The sequence below is a fragment of the Enhydra lutris genome, unplaced genomic scaffold, assembly GCF_002288905.1.
Source record: "Enhydra lutris kenyoni isolate GAN:26980312 unplaced genomic scaffold, ASM228890v2 scaffoldscaffold9, whole genome shotgun sequence".
In the NCBI taxonomy this organism is placed as follows: Eukaryota; Metazoa; Chordata; class Mammalia; order Carnivora; family Mustelidae; genus Enhydra; species Enhydra lutris.
The window spans coordinates 59,387,378-59,408,291 of record NW_019154093.1 but is presented as its reverse complement, the minus strand read 5'-3'; the positions used below and the strand labels follow the sequence as shown (position 1 = coordinate 59,408,291).

At 35.0% G+C, this 20,914-nt stretch overlaps 1 protein-coding gene across 1 annotated transcript in view; it reads right to left on the bottom strand.

Moving 5' to 3' along the window:
- Positions 1 to 20,914, bottom strand: part of LOC111143366 (coiled-coil domain containing 18) — a 108,895-nt gene that overhangs the window by 24,071 nt on the left and 63,910 nt on the right. Inside the window, exons 19-26 of the mRNA XM_022497063.1 lie at positions 20,236 to 20,399; positions 19,596 to 19,809; positions 17,404 to 17,503; positions 12,579 to 12,695; positions 11,413 to 11,556; positions 9,414 to 9,617; positions 5,303 to 5,440; positions 1,423 to 1,623 (exon numbers count right to left, since the gene is read on the bottom strand). Coding sequence (XP_022352771.1) covers positions 1,423 to 1,623; positions 5,303 to 5,440; positions 9,414 to 9,617; positions 11,413 to 11,556; positions 12,579 to 12,695; positions 17,404 to 17,503; positions 19,596 to 19,809; positions 20,236 to 20,399 — 1,282 coding nt within the window. The remainder of the gene's footprint in view (positions 1 to 1,422; positions 1,624 to 5,302; positions 5,441 to 9,413; positions 9,618 to 11,412; positions 11,557 to 12,578; positions 12,696 to 17,403; positions 17,504 to 19,595; positions 19,810 to 20,235; positions 20,400 to 20,914) is intronic.

The following is a 20,914-nucleotide window of genomic DNA, read 5'->3' as shown; positions in this document are numbered from 1 at the left end:
AACCCAAATACAATTAAAAGTTGGCAGAGGAACTGAACAGATATTTTTCTGAAGACGACATATAGACGGGCAACAGGTACATGAAAAGGTGCTCAACGTCACTCATCATCAGGGAAATGCAAATCAGAACCATAATGAGATACTACCTCATACCTGTGAGAATGGCTAGTATTAAAAAAACAAACCCAACAACCACCAAAAACCCAGAGATAACAAGTGTTGGTGTGGGTGTGGAGACAAGGGAACCTTTGTGCACTGTTGGTGGGAATGTAAATTGGGACAGCCACTGTGAAAAACAGTATGAAGGTTCTGGAAAAAATTAAAATTAGAACTACTATATGATGCTACAATACTAGTTTTGGGTACATACTCAAAGGGAATTAATACAGGATATCAAAGAGACATGTATTTACAAGTTCATTCATGGCAGCATCACAGCCAAGTTAAGCAAACAACCAAAGTGTTCATCAACAGATGAATGGATAAAGATGTGGTATGTAGATACACACAGTGGACTATTATCCAGCCATGAGAAAGAACACCTTATTTGCGACAACATGGATGGACCTTGAGGGCATTATGCTAAATTAAATAAAACAGAGAAAAACAGTTCATGGTATCACTTGTATGTGGAGTCTAAAAAAAAAAAAAGAGAGAGAGAATCAAACTCAGAAACAGCAGATGATGATGGTGATAGGTATTAAACGGGACATATTGCACGGAGCACTGGATGTTATACATAAACAATGAATCACAGGGGCGCCTGGGTGGCTCAGTGGGTTAAAGCCTCTGCCTTCGGCTTAGGTCACGATCCCAGGGTCCTGGGATTGAGCCCCGCATCGGGCTCTCTGCTCAGCAGGGAGCCTGCTTCCTCCTCTCTCTCTGCCTGCTTCTCTGCCTACTTGTGATCTCTGTGTGTCAAATAAATAAATAACTTTTAAAAAACAACAACAATGAATCATTGAACACTACATCAAAAACTAATGACGTACTATATGGTGACATAACATAATAATGAAACAGCAGGGGTTGCTAGGCAGTGGTGGAAATAGTGAGAGGTTAGTGAAACAGTATAACCTTTTAACTAAAAGATGAATAAGGTCTAAGGATCTAATGTATAACATGGTGACTACAGTTGGTAATTCAGGTATTATATAAATGAAATTTGCTAAGAGAGCAGAAAAATTTTCTTACCAAAAAAATATATTTAAAACTTTTTATGTTTGAACTTAAAAATTATTTCTCCTGGGGTAATATGATATACATCATACTCATAATTCCCACACCCAATATCTTCTAAATAAAATGCTTTTTATTCAAACTGGTCAACATTTGATCATATTTTCCTTTATAAACTATAAGGACAGGGAAAACAAGTCATAAATGTACTTGTATTTTACGTACTTCTATATGTTTACTTACTTTAATAAGTAATGCTTCATTTGTAGCTTCAATTACTTCATTCCTATCTTGGACTTGTTGATGCAAATTGCTTACAGTGTCCTGTGCTTCTTCTAATTCCAGTTTTGCCTTCTCTAACTGTTCATTTAGTTGCTGAACAGAAGTCTTTTGAGAGTCAGCAGAAATCTTCCACTTTGCATGGTTCTCTTGATGTGACATCATCTACACAGCCCCAAAATTGAAAAAGGAAAAAAATAGGAGTTGGTTTCGAAAATATTCTAATACTTTTCACTTCCATTTGTATTAAAGTAAATTCTGTTTATAGGTACAAACAATTTCTCAACAAATAACCAATTAGAGGAAAAAAGGGGAAGAAGAAACCTATGGTCTTAAATTTACCTAAGAACAGTTAGCCACATACAATGTGCTGTTTTTGTTTCTGATTTGAACCACTTTACCTATATAGACATTTTTGTGACAATTGGGGAAATGTGAACAAATGATGGGTATTTGATAATATTCACAAGTTATTCTCAATTTTTAGGTGTGATGATAGTATTGTGGTTGTTTTTAAAATAGCACTTATCTTTTAGAGTTACCGAAATGTTTACTGATGAAATAATGATGTGTGAGATTTGCTTCAAATAGAGAGAGATATGTGGGGGAAGGGAAGTGAGTGAGATGTGGTGATCATACTTCCCAGTTTGCTTGAGACTCACCAGGTTTTATGCTTGGCATTCTGGTGTAGTTAAGAACAGCATCCTTTTTCATTCTCAAAAGTATTCTGCCCCCACCCCTTTTTTAAGATTTTATTTATTTATTTGACAGGGAGAGAGTACAAGTAGGCAGAGCAGGAGGCAGAGGGAGAGGGAGAAGTAGGCCTTCCAGTGAGCAGGGAGCCCAATGTGGGACTTGATCCCAGGACCCTGGGATCATGACCTGAGCCTAAGGCAGCCACTTAACCAACTGAGCCACCCAGGCGCCCAAAAGTATTCCCTTTTAAAAAGAAATTGTCAGCATACTTATAGATGAAATCACATTGGCCAATAGGTTGGCAATTATTAAAGTTGAATAATAAATATAGGACGATTTATACCATTCTTTCAAAATTTTCCATAATAAAAACTTTAAAAAAAAATCTATTTCTTGGGGCGCCTGGGTGGCTCAGTGGGTTAAAGCCTCTGCCTTCGGCTCAGGTCGTGATCTCAGGGTCCTGGGATCGAGCCCCACATCGGGCTCTCTGCTCAGTGGGGGGCCTGCTTCCTCCTCGCTCTCTCTGCCTGCATCTCTGCCTACTTGTGATCTCTCTCTGTCAAATAAATAAAATCTTAAAAAAAAAATCTATTTCTTATCAAAAATATAGGGGGGCACTTGGGTGGCTCAATGCGTTCGGCTTCTGCCTTCTGCTCAGGTCATGATCCTAGGGTCCTGGGATTAAGTCCTGCATCAGGCTCCCTGCTCAGCAGGGAGTCTGCCTCTCCCCCTCCCTCTGACTGCCACCTCCCTGTGCTTGTGCTCACTCTCTTTCTCTCATAAAAATAAATAAATAAAATCTTTGAAAAAAATATTAGGACTTTTGCAATTATTACTGACTTTTCTGACAATTCTGAAGCCTATAATTTTTAAAATGCTGTTAAAAATTATTAATCCTTTTTACTAACTTTGTTACTTTAATGATTTATTCCTTCATTTTTATATTCAAACAACATACATGCTTTAAAAATAAATCTTTGTCAAGTACCAAAGAGGATAAAAACATACTACAAATTTTTATATTATACACATAAAACAGTATCAAATATTAAACATTAAAACCTATTTTTACAATTCATTTTATGTACTACCTGCTTATAAATGATTTCAGAGGGCTTAAAAAACTTAAAGTAAAAAATTGGTGCAAAAATAATGAATACTGTTACGCTGAAAAAATAAAAAATTAAAAAAAAATAAATAAATACAGTGCAAAAAACAAAAAAAATTGAATAATAAGAAATAAAAGTAGACATACAAATGGCTATCAGACACATGAAAAAATGTTCATCATCACTAGCCATCAGGGAGATTCAAATTAAAACCACACTGAGATATCACCTTACACCAGTTAGAATGACCTAAAAATTAGCAAGACAGGAAACAACATGTGTTGGAGAGGATGTGGAGAAAGGGGAACCCTCTTACACTGTTGGTGGGAATGCAAGTTGGTGCAGCCTCTTTGGAGAACAGTGTGGAGATTCCTCAAGAAATTAAAAATAGAACTTCCCTATGACCCTGCAATTGCACTACTGGGTATTTACCTCAAAGATACAGATGTAGTGAAAAGAAGGGCCTTCTGTACCCCAATGTTTATAGCAGCAATGGCCATGGTTGCCAAACTGTGGAAACCAAGATGCCCTTCAACGGACGAATGGATAAGGAAGATGTGGTCCGTATACACTATGGAGTATTATGCCTCCATCAGAAAGGATGAATACCCAACTTTTGTAGCAACATGGACGGGACTGGAAGAGATTATGCTGAGTGAAATAAGTCAAGCAGAGAGAGTCAATTATCATATGGTTTCACTTATTTGTGGAGCATAACAAATAGCATGGAGGACATGGGGAGTTAGGAGAAGAGAGCTGGGGGAAATTGGAAGGGGAGGTGAACAATGAGAGACTATGGACTCTGAAAAACAATCTGAAGGGTTTGAAGAGGTGGGGGGGTGGGAGGTTGGGGGAACCAGGTGGTGGGTATTAGAGAGGGCACGGATTGCATGGAGCACTGGGTGTGGTGCAAAAACAATCAATACTGTTATGCTGAAAATAAATTTTAAAAAATGATTAAAAAAAAAGAAATAAAGGTAGAGTAAAGATTACATAATAAAAATGCAAAGAATACTTGCTGGAAAACACTCTAGCTGGACTAGTTATTACTGATGGTCACTTGGTTGAGTAGCTAATATTTACTTATTAAATAATTATGTTGAATCCAACAGCATTCCATTTGTCTTTAAAGACCAAAGACTGAAATCTCTTAGCCTGTTAACTGGATTCAGCTTGCAAATATGTTTTGTTTGGCAGACACAATGTTTTCAAAGAGATCTGAATCTAAACACATTGAAGCAAGACATAGTGACCAGTGACTACAATCCTTACCAATCTCTCACAAATATGATAGTCCCAAACTCCTTTGAAAGTAGTTGTGAATGTAGTTGTAATCCTTTTCATATAGAAAAATGCCTTTATTAGAACTCTATAAGTAATTTATTTAGTTCTAATACACACATTTTAGATATTGTTAGATATAGTTTTTAAAAAGACAAGAAGTGCTATTCTAATTGATAACACAGTTCATTTCTATAAAGGCTCAGGACATACTAGGTAGATAAAAAGTATCAGGTTCTAATTTTGCCTCTCTAACTTACTATCAGAACAAATGTTGGCAAGTGCAAAGCATTGTAGATTCATAGGCACATGAAACTACTTATGTTGTTTACTAAATATCTCGTTAGTTTTGGCAAGTGCTATTTATAACTGATGATGATGATGATGAGCTGGCTTCTGGCCTAATACCTTTAACTATATTCATTGAATCCATTTAATTCATTTAATCCAGTTCTGTGAGGTACAGATGATTATTTTGCCCATTTTAGACAGAGATGTTAATTGCTCGAGGTCACATAAGTGCCAGGTGATAAGCTGAAATTTGGAACTAGACTACCTACCTCAAGACTTTAAGCTCTTAACCCCACAGTGCATGAACTCACTGGATATGAAGTGGAATTATATTAAGCTTCCAGAAATGAAGACCATAATGAATTATTCTATAATGAACACTTAGAAGCTAGACTTATAGTTTTGTTTAGATAGTTCAATCCACTTCTGTAGCAGGGCATTATGGAACAAATTACATTTTTCTTTACCTCCAGATGATAAGCTTCTTTGAGAGATTCTACTTCTGCTGACAATTTCTTGATTTCTGCTTGCATTCTTGCTTCTAAATGAGCTTCACGTACTTGAGAAGCCCCCAATTCTTCAGCTAAATGGTGTCCATGAGCTTCCTTAAAAATGACACATTAAAGAAAGTTTGTTTATTTGGTTATTATAGCTAAACCACTCATGTGGATTTATGGAAGTATTTTAATCTTTTATAATACTATATAAGTGCTCATACACAAAGTTAGTTTATTAAATGGTATACTTTAAAATCTAGACACTTAAGAGACTACAAATGGGACTGTATTAGTATACTGTTTATCACAATGTAATAATTCACTAACCAATGCATTCTGTAAAACAAACTAATAACCACAGTATGTTGAACTTCAGTAGATAAGTCTACTGTAAGGTTTGCCTGTGCATTATTTATTCACCAAATGCACTGTTTGCTTATCAAGAGTCAGTTGTGGGGTGCCTGCGTGGCTCAATCAGTTAAGCATCTTCCTTTGGCTCAGGCTGTGATCCCAGGGTCCTGGGATTGAGCTCTGCATGGTCAGGCTTCCCACTCAGCAGGGAGTCTGCTTCCCACTGTGCCCTTCCCCCCCACTAATGAGTGTGTGTACGCTCGCGCTCTCTCTCTCTCTCTCTCAAATATATAAATAAAATCTTTAAAAAGAAAAAGAGTCAGTTGTGTTTATCCAAACCTATTTATGCTAGTTGTGCTTGTTATTATAATTATGCAATTCTAATATACATTATTTATGAACATTGAGGAAATATACATGCAAAAAGAAAGTTTTTATATGAAAAATTAGTTATGTGCCTTGAGACAGCTTACTGAATGAGTCAAACATTTTTTACTCAATTAGAAGCAATCAAAATAGTTGTAAAATATTGTGGGAAACCCCATGTAAAATATAAGAGATGTTATACTCTGATTTAAAAATGTCTTTTAATTTTTACTCTACTTTAAAGAAACCAGAATTGCAATAGATGAGGGACTAGGAGTATGGTTAATGCAAAAAGATTAGGTGGAATTCTAATAAAGAACGTACCCACACACACACACACACAAAATACAAGATTTGGTCTTAAATTAAAAGATTTACACATGAATACATATTTAGAGTTTTGAGCTGAAATATTTTAAACTATCATTTTAACAAATCAAAACTACAATGAGATACTACCTCAAAATGGCCAAAAATAATACAAGAAACAAGGATCCAGAGAAAGGTGTCGGTGAGAATGCAGAGAAAGGGGAATCCTCTTACACTACTGGTAGGAATACAAACTGGTGCAGCCACCCTGGAAAACAGTGTGGAGGTTCCTCAAAAAGGTAAAAATAGAACTACCTGAGGATCCAGTAATGCACTACTTGATATTTACCCAAAGGATATAAAAATACTAATTCAAAGGGATACATGCACCCTGATGTTTATATCAGTATTATCTGCAATAGCCAAATTATGGAAAGAGCCCAAATGTCCATCAACTGATAATGGATAAAGATGTACTATAAAGATATAATGGAATATTATGCAGTCATAATAAGAATCAAATCTTGCCATTTGCAACGATGTGGATAGAGCTAGAGAGAATTATGCTAAGTGAAATAAGTAAGAGAAAGACAAATACCATATGACTTCACTTATGTGTAATTTAAGAAACAAAATAAACAAACCTGGGTTGCGTGGAAAGAGAGGAAACCCGAGAAATATAAGCTTAACTATAGACCACTGATGGTTACCAGAGAAGGGATAGATGGAAGGATGGGGTAAAGAGGTAGTGGGGATTAAGGAGGGCACTTGTGATGAGCACTGGGTGTTGTATGTAAGTGCTGAATCACTAAATTCTACATCTGAAACTAGCTTGAATTTAAATGAAACTTAGAAAATTAAAAAAAGTACTTTCCCCCCCATTTTTAATTTAAGTTCAATTAATTGACATATAATGTATTACTGGTTTCAGAGGTAGAGGTCAGTGATTCATCAGTCTTATGTAATATCCAGTGCTCATTACATCATATGCCTTCCTTAATGTCTATCACCCAGTTACCCCATCCCCTCACCTCTACCCCCTTCAGCAATCCTCAGTTTGTTTTCTATGATAAAGAGTCTTTTATGGTTTGTCTCCCTCTCTAGTTCCCTCTTGTTTTATTTTTTCCTCTCTCCTGCTATGATCCACTGTTTTGTTTCTTAAATTCCACTTATCAGTGAGATCATAGGGTAATTGTCTTTCTCTGATTGACTTATTTCACTTAGTTAGCATAATACCCTATAGTTCTATCCATATTGTTGCAAATGGCAAGATTTCATTTTTTTTGATGCTGAGTAGAATTCCACTGTCTATAAATACATCTTCTTTATCCATTCATCTGTTGATGAACATCTGGGCTCTTTCCATAGTTTGGAAATTGTGGACATTGCTGCTATAAACATTGGGGTGCAGGTGCCCCTCTGGATCACTACATTTGTATCTTTGGGGTAAATACTCAGTAATGTAATTGCTGGGTCATAGGGTAGCTCTATTTTCAAATTTTTGAGGTATCTTCATACTGTTTTCCAGAATGGCTGCACCAGTTCACATTCCCACCAACCATGTATGAGAAAGGTTCCCCTTTCTCCACATCCTCACCAATATCTGTCATTTCCTGACTTGTTAAATTTAGCCATTCTGACTGGTTTGAGGTGGTATCTCATTATGGTTTTGATTTGTATTTCCCTGATGCTGAGTGCTGTTGAGCGTTTTTTCATGTTAAACCGTCACTTTAAATAATTCCTCACTTTCACTTTTTCGATTGAGCTTATTGTATCCACAGAAAATCAATTATACTATACTTAGATACTACTGATAAGGATAGAGATGAGATAAAAATAGACAGCTTCCTAGGAGCTTTCCCTAGGAGACTTGCAAATGCCCAACATAGTCTAATAAAAATTCCTTATATATTCTTTTTCTTTAAAAATATTTATTAGAAAAAAATATTTATTAGAGAGAGTGCACAAGCATGAGGGGGTGAGGAACAGAGGCAGAGAGAGAAGATGACTCCCCACTGAGCAGGGAGCCCAACACAGGACTCTATCCCAAGACCCCATCCCAAGACCCTGGGATCACAACCTGAGCCCAGGGCAGACACTTAACCAATTGAGCCACCCAGGCATGTCCCCTTATATATTCTTTATTAGTCTAACCAACCAGGTATGTGAATAAAAGCACTAAATTTACCAAAATTAAATGTAAAGATACTTTAATGCAATTCCTATACTGTATTAGTAACCATAATAAAAATCAGAGGACTCACAGGCACTTTTCTGAAACACCAATAAATACATTTTTCTAGAAGTCTAAGTAATTAACCCAAGCATATCAATCTAGTATTTTTTTTAAGATTTTTTTTAATTTATTTGACAGATCACAAGTACGCAGAGAAGCAGGCAGAGAGAGAGGAGGAGGAGGCAGAGGCAGGCTCCCCGCTGAGCAGAGAGCCCCACGCGGAACTCGATCCCAGGACCCTGAGATCATGACCTGAGTCGAAGGCAGAGGCTTTAACCACTGAGCCACGCAGGCGCCCCCAATCTAGTATTTTTAAGCAAAGTTGTTAACCTTCTACCAAATCTTGGGCAAATACAATTTATATTATTGTTCTTGTTATTAAAAGTACTTTCTCTCAGTAAGGGTTCTGGACTACAGGTTTCATAACAGTTATAAACTTAGTAGCTCCAAATGTAAACATTTTACTCAAGAAAGATTAGCTTTTTTTCTTCCAAAAGACAGCTTAACTCACTTGAAAATCCAAAAGTACTCTGTAACTCAATTTATTGAAAACTAATGAGTTTGGCCAAAACTCAGTTCCAAAGGTCTTCTTATTTATATTACTAGGCTACACTAAATATAACACTTTTCTTCTTAAAACTTTAGCAAAATATACATAACATAAAATTTACCACTTTAACCAGTTCTAAGTGTAAAATTCAGTAGCATGAAGTATAGTCAGTGTGTGTAAAAGTTAATATAATCTATAATCTAAAAAAGTAAATGCTAAAATTTTAAAAAGATTTTTAGTAAGGTAAAATTATTTAAAATAGGGATTACTTTTTCTTTAGAGAGTTGCTTTATTTCCTCCAGTTCACTTGAGAGCCTTTCTACCTCTCTCTGTGCTTGGACTTGTTGACGATGAGCCTCCAACAATTCTGCATGGGAGTTCTGCATCTGCTCCCGAGTTAGCCTCAATTCTTGCTCCATATCTATGGCCTCCTTATACTGAGTTGCAATGTACTGTTCCTGTTCTTTCATAACCTGAAAAATATAAGATATTTGTAGGTTTCAAAATGAAGTTATATAGATTAACCTATTTCTTATTTTGATTTTTCTTTTAATAAGTGATTTCCCCAACCCAACTCAATCTCTATAAACTTTAACACACAAGGAGCGCCTGGGTGGCTCAGGTCACAGTCCTGGGTTGAGCCCTCTATCGGGCTTCCAGTGGGAACCTGCTTCTCCCTCTCCTCCCTGCTTGTGCTCTCTCTCACTATCTCTGTCACTATCTTTCTCTCAAATAAATAAAACCTTCAAAGAAAAATTTAACATACATCATCCACTGTGAAACTGATACTCACAAAATGTTTTCTCTTTTTTAAAAATTTTTAATTTTTTATTAACATATAATGTATTATTAGCCCCAGGGGTACAGGTCTGTGAATGGCCAATGTTTCTTCCTTTTTAAATGATAAGAAAATGTACCGTAATCAATCTGGGACTAACTGTATTTTGCATGACTAATATGCAAGCTGTATAATCCTTTATCATTATGACTATAACATGGCAGAATATATAATAATATAAAGAGACAAAAGAAGCTAATATCTGATTATCCATTTCACAGATGGAGAATACACTGGCATGGATAACCAAAAGCCACCATTAATCCACATGTTTGGGATTATTTTCTGTAAAAGTAAAATTTGCCACTGGGACTGCTACTCCTTCTGAAACATTTCTGCATTACTACTCAGTTAAATCCCTAGTAAAGTATTGTTTTCTTAGAGAAAAAAATATCAGTGAAAAGTAAGTTAGTTCTAAATTAGCTTGGTGAGGGAGATTAGAAGGTAGGTAATTGACTTTAGGGATGATAAGAAGGAAAGAAATGAATATAAATCATTAGGACCCTGACGTCTGGAATGGGGACCTTGGGTCCAACTGTATTACATATCAGTATAAATCTCATGTAAATATTTTTAGTCAGCCTTTGTTAGGGAACATGAAATGAGTGGACCAATAATGATTTTCTTTTCCCTGAGGCCCAAACTTGCTCTCAAAGGCCCTGCTTAATTTATGTATAAATTCAACGAATATTTATTCATGCTTACTATGTGATATGTGCTGTTTTAGGTATTGAGGACTTAAGAGTGAACAAAGGGGACAAAGTGGCTACCTCTATGGATTTTAATCCTACTGAAGCAGACAGACAATAAAGAGCTATATGCGAAGTTTTAAAGTTGATTATAAAGAGCTATATGTGAAGTTTTAAAGTTGAGTATAGTATTTAAAAACAAAAAAAGTTACATATATGAGAGCTCTCAGAAGCAAATTCACTTTTTAAAAAGGCAAGTGGGTAGAATGGGTTCACCAGTCAACACACATGTAAACTGTTAATACAAAGACATCAAATTTCATCTGGCAACTAACTCAATATACTTGGTTTCAATATCTGTTCATTCATTCTCTGGAGGGAGTTCCTCAAGACAAATGAGTATATGTTATTAATATCTGTATCTCCAGCTCTGTTTCATAGCAGGATCTCAATAAATATTTGTTGACCAAGTAAGCACATATTGTGGGTTTACTATATGACAGATACCATGCCAATGCCTGTAGGCAATATAAAGATAAGATGATGCCCTTCCCTATAACTGGTATATCAGAGTAAAATATTTAGAAAGGTCAAAGAAACCCAATAATTATCTGACACAAATAATTAGCCTAAAAATATTAGGGCACAGTTTCCGTATTTTAAAACTAACTAGTTTAAAACAAAGATTTATGCCACTTTTCAGATAATATTATTCTGTTCCTTAGAAAATAATTTGCTTACACTTTCCATTTCTTTCATCTTTTGTTGTGTTCGTTCATTTTCTTTTTTCAGTTGACTTATCTCCTGTTCATTTTGTAGCGTTATAAACTCTTTTTCTCGAAGCTGTTCTTTGGAATTTTGTAATTTTTCATTCAAACTTTCTATCTGAATTTTAAACAGAGCAATATTAATGTAACTAAGGAAAAACAGTTCTTTAATCATAACTGCAATCCAAATAAGTCAAACTTTAAACATATTTATATACAACAGCAAAATATAAAAATGTATTTTTCTTAAGACCACCATAACTTAGACATTAACATCAGAATTCTTATGCTTAATAAGATGCTTATCTATATACCTAAAATATACTATAAGAAATCAAGTCTCAATCACGTTTGTATAAGGATAATTAGAGTACATTAAAACAACAGATGTTACACGACCTCACAAGTAGTTTTATAGGTAATATGTGCAAGAGGTAAAAAATATAGTTAGTGAAAACAAAGTCCTCTTCCCACTGTGTTCCTTCCTTAGAGGCAACCACAGTTAAGAGACTTACAAATCCTTCCAGAGATGTTTTATACATATTCAAACATGCACACATGATGATAAACATGTGGACACACTGAGACAAGAAAAACTACATTCAAAGTAATATTAAGAGGGTAATTATCAGGGGGTAGGGAGTGAGGAAAATGAGGAAATGTTGGTCAAAACATATAAGGTTTTTGTTGTATAGGATGAGTAAATTCTGGAAATCTAATGTACAGTGTATGGTTATAATTAGTAATACTGTGTTGTATACTTGAAATCTGCTGAGAGAACAGACCTTAAGCATTCTCAGCAAAAATAAATAATTAAAATAACTGAAAAAAAAAACAAAACTGAGGTGATGGCTATGTTATTTAGCTTTATTGTGTTAATTACTTCACAGTGTATATCAAAACATGTTGTATACCTCAAATATATGCAATTTCTGTCATTTATATGTCAATAAAACTGGGGAAAAATTAAGAGGAGAAAAGTGAATTTAAAGTAACATGTACAAGGTGGTTAAAATTATGTAGTATTTTTATTATATGTGTTCTATAAAAAAGCCATATTATGTTAATAATAAGTAGATGCTTACAGTTAAGGAGTTATTTTTAAAAACAATATAAAGCATGTAATTTTAAATAATTTACCTGTTTGTTGCATTCTTTAAGTTCCAATTCTGATTTCTGCAGAGTACCTTCTAATTTAATTATTTTCTGTTCCATTTCTCCCCTGTGTTCACGAATAGTCATATCCAAATGTGTAACCTAAATACCAAAGTAACATTAAACTACTCAACTTAATTCTAATGTTAAAAATTGTGTTCTTGGACAACTATCATATGATCTCCCTGATATGAGGGAGAGGAGATGCAACATGGGGGGTTAGGGGGTAGGAGAAGAGTAAATGAAACAAGATGGGATTGGGAGGGAGACAAACCATAAGTGACTCTTAATCTCACAAAACAAACTGAGGGTTGATGGGGGGGAGGGGGGTTGGGAGAGCGGGGGTGGGGTTATGGACATTGGGGAGGGTATGTGCTATGCTGAGTGCTGTGAAGTGTGTAAACCTGGTGATTCACACACCTGTACCCCTAGGGATAAAAATATATGTTTATTAAAAATAAAATTTAAAAAAAATTGTGTTCTTGGAATGTGTTTTAAAATTGTTTACAGTAAGTATAACTGAGACATAAACTCATCTCAGATTATTTTACAAAATGAGAAAAAATATTCATTGCTTATTGATACTGCATCTTAAGCCTCATATATATTATAGAAACTTGAAGAAAAGATGCAACTATATTCATAAATACCAAATAAATGATTTAGACTTCATTTCATGCTAAATAAAAGCTGCTAAACACAATGCAACATAATAAAAATTGTGGAATGCAGCAAAAGCAGTGTTTGGAGGAAAATGTACAGCAGTGAATGCAAATATTAGAAAAGAAGAAAGATCTGAAATCAATCACTAAAGCTTCCACTTTGGTAAACTAGAGAAAGAAGAAGAAATTAAATCCAAAGTAAGCAGAAGAAAAGAAATAATAAAAATTAAAGCAGAAATCAGTAAAATTAAAATTAGGAAATTAAAAAAAATTAGGAAATCAACAGAGAAAACCAACAAAATCAAAAGCTGATTCTTGAAAAGATCAATAAAATCAGTATGCCTCTAGCCAGACTAAGAAAAAAAGAGAGAGGACACAAATAACTAATACCAGAAATGAAAGAGAAGACATTACTATAACTCTCAAAGATGCTAAAAGGATAATAAGGAATACTATAACAACTCTCTGACCACAAATTTAATAAAACTGATGAAGAGACCAATTACTTACAAGAGAGAATCTTCCAAAACTCACACAGGAAAAGACAATCTAAATAAGCTTATATTTATTAAAGGAATTAGTAATACTTTCCCAAAGAGAAAGCAGCAGGTCCAGATGGGCTCTCTGGTAAATTCTACCAAACATCTAAGAAAGAAATTATACCAATTCTTGCAATCCGATTCCGAAGACAGAAGCAGAGGAAATACTTTCTAACTCACTCTATGAGGCCAGTACTAACCTAATACCAAACCAGACAGACATTTCAACACACATTCATGATAAAATCAGTAAACAAGGAATCGGGGGGACTTGCTCAACATAATAAAGAATATCTATAGAAAAACAACAGCTAGTATCATACTTAATGGTGAGAAACTCAAAATGTTCCCACTATGATCAGATACAAGGCAAGGGTACTCTCTCTCTTACTGCTGCTTTTCAACACTGTTCTAGCAGTCCTCACTAAAGCAGTAAGACAAGAAAAAGAAATAAAAGATACACATCTTAGGAAGGAATACAAAACTATATTTGTTTATAGATAACATAATCATCTAGGTGGAAAATCCGAAAGATTTGACATAATAATTCCTAGAACCAATAACTGCAGAATACAAGAAGTACACAAAATTTAGTCACCTTCCTATATACCAGCAATAAGAGGAATTTGAAATTAAAAATACAATATGATTTATATTAGCACCCCCCAAAACAAATACTTAGGTATAAACCTAGCTAAAAATATACAAGATCTATAAAGAGAAACTATGAAACTCCAGTGAAAGAAATCAAAGAATTAAATAAATAGAGAGCTAGTCCATGCTCATGGATAGGAAGACTCAATATTGTCAAGATTCAAGATGTCAGTTAGTTAGTTGCAACTAAATCTATACGTATATTCAAGGCAATTCAATCAAAATTCCAGGAAGTTAATTTGTGGATATTGACAAACTGATTCTAAAGCTTACATGGAGAGGCAAAACACTGGATATTCTTATCCAACATGATACTAAAGAAGAACAAAATTGGAAGAGTGACATTACCTGACTTAAAGACACAAAAGAGCTACAGTAAACAGACTGCAGTACTGGCAAAAACAGAGATGAACAGATAATTGTACAGAAGAGAATCCAGAAACTAAATATGCAATTAACCTTTGACAAAGAAGCAAAGGCAATACAATGCAGAAAAGATAGTCTTTTCAACAAATGATGCTGGAATAAGTGGACAACAACATGCAAAAAAACTAATCTACACCACACCCTTCACAAAACTTAACTCAAAATGGATCACAGACCTAGATATAATTTGCCAAACTATAAAACTTGTAGAAGATAACATAAACTCTGGATGACCCTGGGTGACTTTTTAGATACAAAGCCAAAGGCATGTTTCATGAAATAAATAATAAGCTGGACATCATTAAAATGAAAAACTTCCGTGAAAGTCAAAAGATTGTGAATAAAAGCCACAAACTAGAAGAAAATATATGTAAAAGACACACCTGAAAAAGGACTTGTATCCAAAATATACAAAGAACTCTTAAAATTCAACAACAAGAAAACAAATTACTCAATTAAAAAATGAGCCAAAGACTATAACAGACACCTCACCAAAAAAGATGTGCAGATAGAAAATAAGCACTGGAAAATATCCTCCATCCCATATGTCATCTAAGAAGTTCAAATTAACCAGGAGATACCACTACACACTAATTAGAATGGCCAAAATCCAAAACATTGACAATAGCAAATGCTCGCCAAGATGTGGAGCAACAGGAATTCACATTCATTGCAAATTGGTACAAGCCACTTGGGAACACAGTTTGGAAAGTCTTACAAAATTAAACATACTCTTACCATATGATCCAGTAATCATGCCCCTTGATAATTACCAAAAGAAGTTGAAAACCACATTTAGATACCACCTTACACCAGTTAGAATGGTCAAAATTAACAAGACAGTAAATAACATGTGTTGGAAAGGATGTGGAGAAACGGGAACTCTCTTTCACTGTTGGTGGGAATGCAAGTTGGTGCAGCCACTTTGGAAACCAGTGTGGAGATTCCTTAAGAAATTAAAAATAGAGCTTCCCTATGACCCTGCAATTGCACTATTGGGTATTTACCCCAAAGATACAGATGTAGTGAAAAGAAGGGCCATTTGTACCCCAATGTTCATACCAACAATGGCCACAATTGCCAAACTTTGGAAAGAACCAAGATGCCCTTCAACAGATGAATGGATAAAGAAGATATGGTCTATATACACAATGGAGTATTATGTCTCCATCAGAAAGGACGAATACCCAACTTTTGTATCAACATGGATGGGACTGGAAGAGATTATGCTGAGTGAAATAAGTCAAGCAGAGAGATTCAATTATATGGTTTTGCTTCCTTGTGGAGCATAAGGAATAAATAACATGGAGGACATGGGGAGATGGAGAGGAGAAGTGAGTGGGGGGAAATCAGAGGGGGAGACAAACCATGGGAGACTGTGGACACTGAGAAACAAACTGAGGGTTTGGGAGGGGAGAGGGATGGGAGGTTGGGTGAGACTGGTGGTGGGTATTATGGAGGGCACATATTGCATGGAGCACTGGGTGTGGTGCATAAACAATGAATTTTGGAACACTGAAAAAAATTAAATTAAATTTTAAAAAATTATATCCACATAAAAACCTGCACATGGATGTTTATAGCAGCTTTATTCATTAATTGTCAAAACCTGGAAGCAACCAAGATTCCCTTCAGTAGGTGAATGGTTAAGTAAACCGTAGTACACTGAGACAATGGAATATTATTCAGTGCTAAAAGAAATGAGCTATGAAGCAATGAAAAGATGTGGAGAAAACTTAAATTAGTATTACTAAGTGAAAGAAGCCAATATGAAAAGACTATGTACTATATGATTTCAACTATAAGACATTCTGGAAAAGGCAAAATGATGGAGACAATAAAAAGATCAGTGGTTGCTAGGGCTGGGGGAAGAGGAAGAGATGCTATGTGGCGCACAGAAAATTTTTACGGCAGTGAAAATACCCTGGCTAATATATCATAATGATGGATATGGGTGATTAAACATTTTTCCAAACCCAGAGAATGTACCCACCAAGAGTGAATTGTAATGTAAACTATGGAGTCTGGATAATTATAACGTGTAGGTTCATCAACTATTATCAAATGTACCACTTGGGTGGGGAATGTTGATAATAGGGAAGGCTGTGCATTTATGGTAGCAAGGTGTATTTGGGAAATCTCTGTACCTTCTACTCACTTTCACTGTGAACCTAAAACTGGTCTAAGAAATAAAGTCTTTAAAAGAGATGTCTTTTGAATAGTTTTGCTCCTCCAACAAACACAATATTAAAGGAGTTACAACTCCTTTAATTCCATTGTCTTATGATATGCAATAATGTAAGAGATCAAAAGATTCAAATACTAAGCTAACCTTCATTCTCAAAAATCAACTTGCTATAAAAATAGCAAGATGAAGAAAGATGACATACTACTAACTTTTAAAATATTAATGAACACAAACATATATGTTTTAAAAAGGTCCATTTTACCAAAAAGTGGTGACCTCTGAAACCCTGTGTAATTGTACTGTAACAGAAAATTTCATTAAATTTAATTAAGAAAACCAACTTGAGCTGCTCTTTGCTTTAGTTCCCAATTTCTCTCCTTAAGTGCCTGATCCATTTCAAGGAGTTCTTGCTTTTTATCTTCATTCTCCATCTTGCATTCTCTGCAATTTATCAAAGGAAAAAGGTCAAAGCAAATAGTAGGAATATTATAGTTTTAAAAAATTAAGTCAATTGGGTTAACATCCTGTAAGTTAAAAGTGATTAAAATATATGCAATTATTTCTGATTGAAAGGGCTCAAATTAAAGAAATACTGTATGAAGAAAATGACTGGTATCAATAGTTACTTTAATAGAGTATTCTCAAAAGGTAAAAGTTAACTCAAACACTATTACTGTAGACAATTTAAACTAAATGTTAAAGTACTCCTAAGATAGAACACTGAATCAGAGAAAGTCAATTATCATATTGTTTCACTTATTTGTGGAACATAAGAAATAGCATGGAAGACATTAGGAGAAGGAAGGGAAAAATGAAGGGGGAGAAATCGGAGTGGGAGATGAACTGCGGACTCTGGGAACAAACTGAGGGTTTTAGAAGGGAGGGGGTCCTGGGAGGGTGAGCCTGGTGATGGGTATTAAGAAGGACACTGCAGGGAGCACTGTGTATTATATGCAAACAATCAATCATGGAACACTACATCAAAAACTAATGATGTACTACTGTATGATGACTAACATAACCCAATTAAAAAAAAGTTAAAAAAAAATGAATCAGTGTAAGAATTTTAAAAATATGTCCGTATTTTTTCATTTACAGATCAGGAGAGCATTTGAAAGTCATTTCTGTATAACAGCTCTAAGTTTATTACAGTTGAATGAGGCATTTATCTCACAATTGGTATCTTTGATATCCACAGCTCAGTAAATGACCACTGTGTTTCTCATGGGAATTTTACTCAAATGACGCCTTACATATATAGCGAAGTATTGAAGTCTAACATTTTTTATAAGCTGTATCTCTCCTAAAACCTTATTTATTATTTTGTATTCTAAAAATGCTTAATACTGACACAACTTTAAGACTACTACCACTTAGATCAGAGAGTGCAATCAAAGAATTTTAATTTGGAACTCTATGTTCCAATACGACCAAAGCTAAAAATGTTCATCTTGAAAATCTTCATATGGTTTTCCAGACTTAAATATAAACAATATTGAACAAAGGTACTGATTTTAAAAAGCAGATTGTGAACTTCTTTAATGAACTGTTTACTATTCTGTTAAAAGTCTCAACAGTTAGGGGTGCCTGCGTGGCTCAGACAGTTCAGTGACTAACTCTTGATTTAGGCTCACAACAAATGTTCTTCATCATATGGAGAATACATACTAATAGGTCCAATAGAGGAGACAGACTATAAATAATAAACAAAAGGAAAAACATAAAGTGCTATGTTAGAGCATTAAATATGTTAGTACATCTCTCAATTCCTGAAGTTGTCTTAAAGTGATGAGATAATGCCTGGGTGGCTACTTGCGAGTAGGTGGTCGGAAAAGGGCCCTAGAGGTAATATGAAGGGCAAGAGTCAGCCATTCAATCATTATTTTAGGCCAAAAAGACAGTTACAGCAAAGTCAAAAAGTGGGAAAAATTTACTAAATTTTAAGTATCAACAAAAAAATCCAAGCTTCAGGGTGCCTGGGTGGCTCAGTGGGTTAAGCCTCTGCCTTTGGCTCAGGTCATGATCTCAGGATCCTGGGATCAAGCCCTACACTGGGCTCTCTGTTCAGCAGGGAGCCTGCTTCTCCCGCCCCCCTCTCTCTGCCTGCCTCTCTGCCTACTTGTGATCTCTCTTTGTCAAATAAATAAATAAATAAAATCTTAAAAAAAAAAAATTCCAAGCTCCTTATCAGGGGATACAAAGCCCTACATGACAGGGTTCCTGCCTGTTTCTCTGGCCTCATTTTATACTGTTCCCTTTTCTCCTGGCCTTTTTGTTGAAGATATAATATAGGGGAGGGTCAAAATAAAATGGTCCAAAGACCAAGGATGGAAATATTAGTCATGAGGAAAGGCTGAATTAGTTAGAAGGAGCATGGGACAGGCTGCCTGGGATGAATAACAGTGAGCCAAACACAGCTGAGAAATTTAGACATCTAGAATTAAACAGCAAACTTTATTGTATGACCCAAAGAGTCAGAGTAATAAAGTGAAATACCTATAATTGTGGTATCATTTCTTACTGTTTAACATACCTAAGTTCAGCTGTGAGATCCTTTATAGTAGTATATTTTTCCTCTAATGATAATTGAGCCTTCTGTAGTACATCTTTCAATTCCTGAAGTTGTCTTAAAGTACTTTTTAATTCTCCATGAGCATTTTGGAGTTCAGACTCTAATGCTTCCCGTTTCTGCAAAGCTTCTGTTAGTTCAGTTTCAGTGTTATGCTGTAATTTTTCTAATTCCTTCACTGTTAAAAGGAAACAATAATTTTAGAATTATATAAAAACCATTTTTATTAAAAATTTGTAAAAAATTATAATTAAGAGGGTGCCTGGGTGGCTCAGTGGGTTAAGCCTCTGCCTTCAGCTCAGGTCATGATCTCAGGGTCCTGGGAATGAGTCCTGCATCGGGTTCTTTGCTCAGCAGAGAGCTTGCTTCCCCCTCTCTCTCTGCCTGCCTCTCTGCCTACTTGTGATTTCTCTGTGTGTGTGTCAAATAAATAAATAAAATCTTAAAAAATTATAACTAAGAATATCCAATTTTATTCATCAACAAGAGGCAAAATACTGACCACTCATTGTCCCTTCTAGCCCTACTAACACAAATGCTCACATTATTCCACTTTTCAAATATAAATATACAGGCAGCTAAGCTCAGCTAACCTGTTGCTTACCAGAATTTGTCTTCTTATCTAGTTCTGTCTTTGTCTGTTCTAAGATCATATCTAACTGAGAGAGATGCATTGCTTTATTTTCTCCATCTCGTTTTAGGTACATTATTTCTTTTTCCATTTTAGAGAGTTCTTCTTTATACTGATCCATCTCAAGTTTTACTTGCCTGGTTAAAAGCAAAAAAATAAAACAAGTAGTAAACGATAAATTCAGAAACCTAAAAGCCAACTGACTTTTCTCTGACTAAACAAAATCTGTAAGTTATTTAAGAGCAAATATCAGCAAAACATCTAGTCAGAATCTTGGGTCATCCTTAAGTCATATTATTAAAAATGCTCCAACTAAAAGATTGTAATTCTGCACCAATTATGTACCACTAAATATGACTGTACTACCTGGTAATATTTAGCAAGGCTAGCTTCTTTTCAATCTAACTACAGTTAGCTTGCAAAAAGCTTTGTATACTGAGTATGTATGTATCCATACATAGATAGGTGTCTCATTCATCTGGAATTTCTGTTATCTGCAACACAGAAAAGAAGCCAACCAATCAAAATATTCACCATAATGACCATACTACTCATAGGAGAATCAAGTGAGTTATTTTTATTCAGACCTTTATTATTTATGTTATCCTTTTTAGCTTTACAAGGGACTAGTGGGGTTCCCCAACTAGTGCAA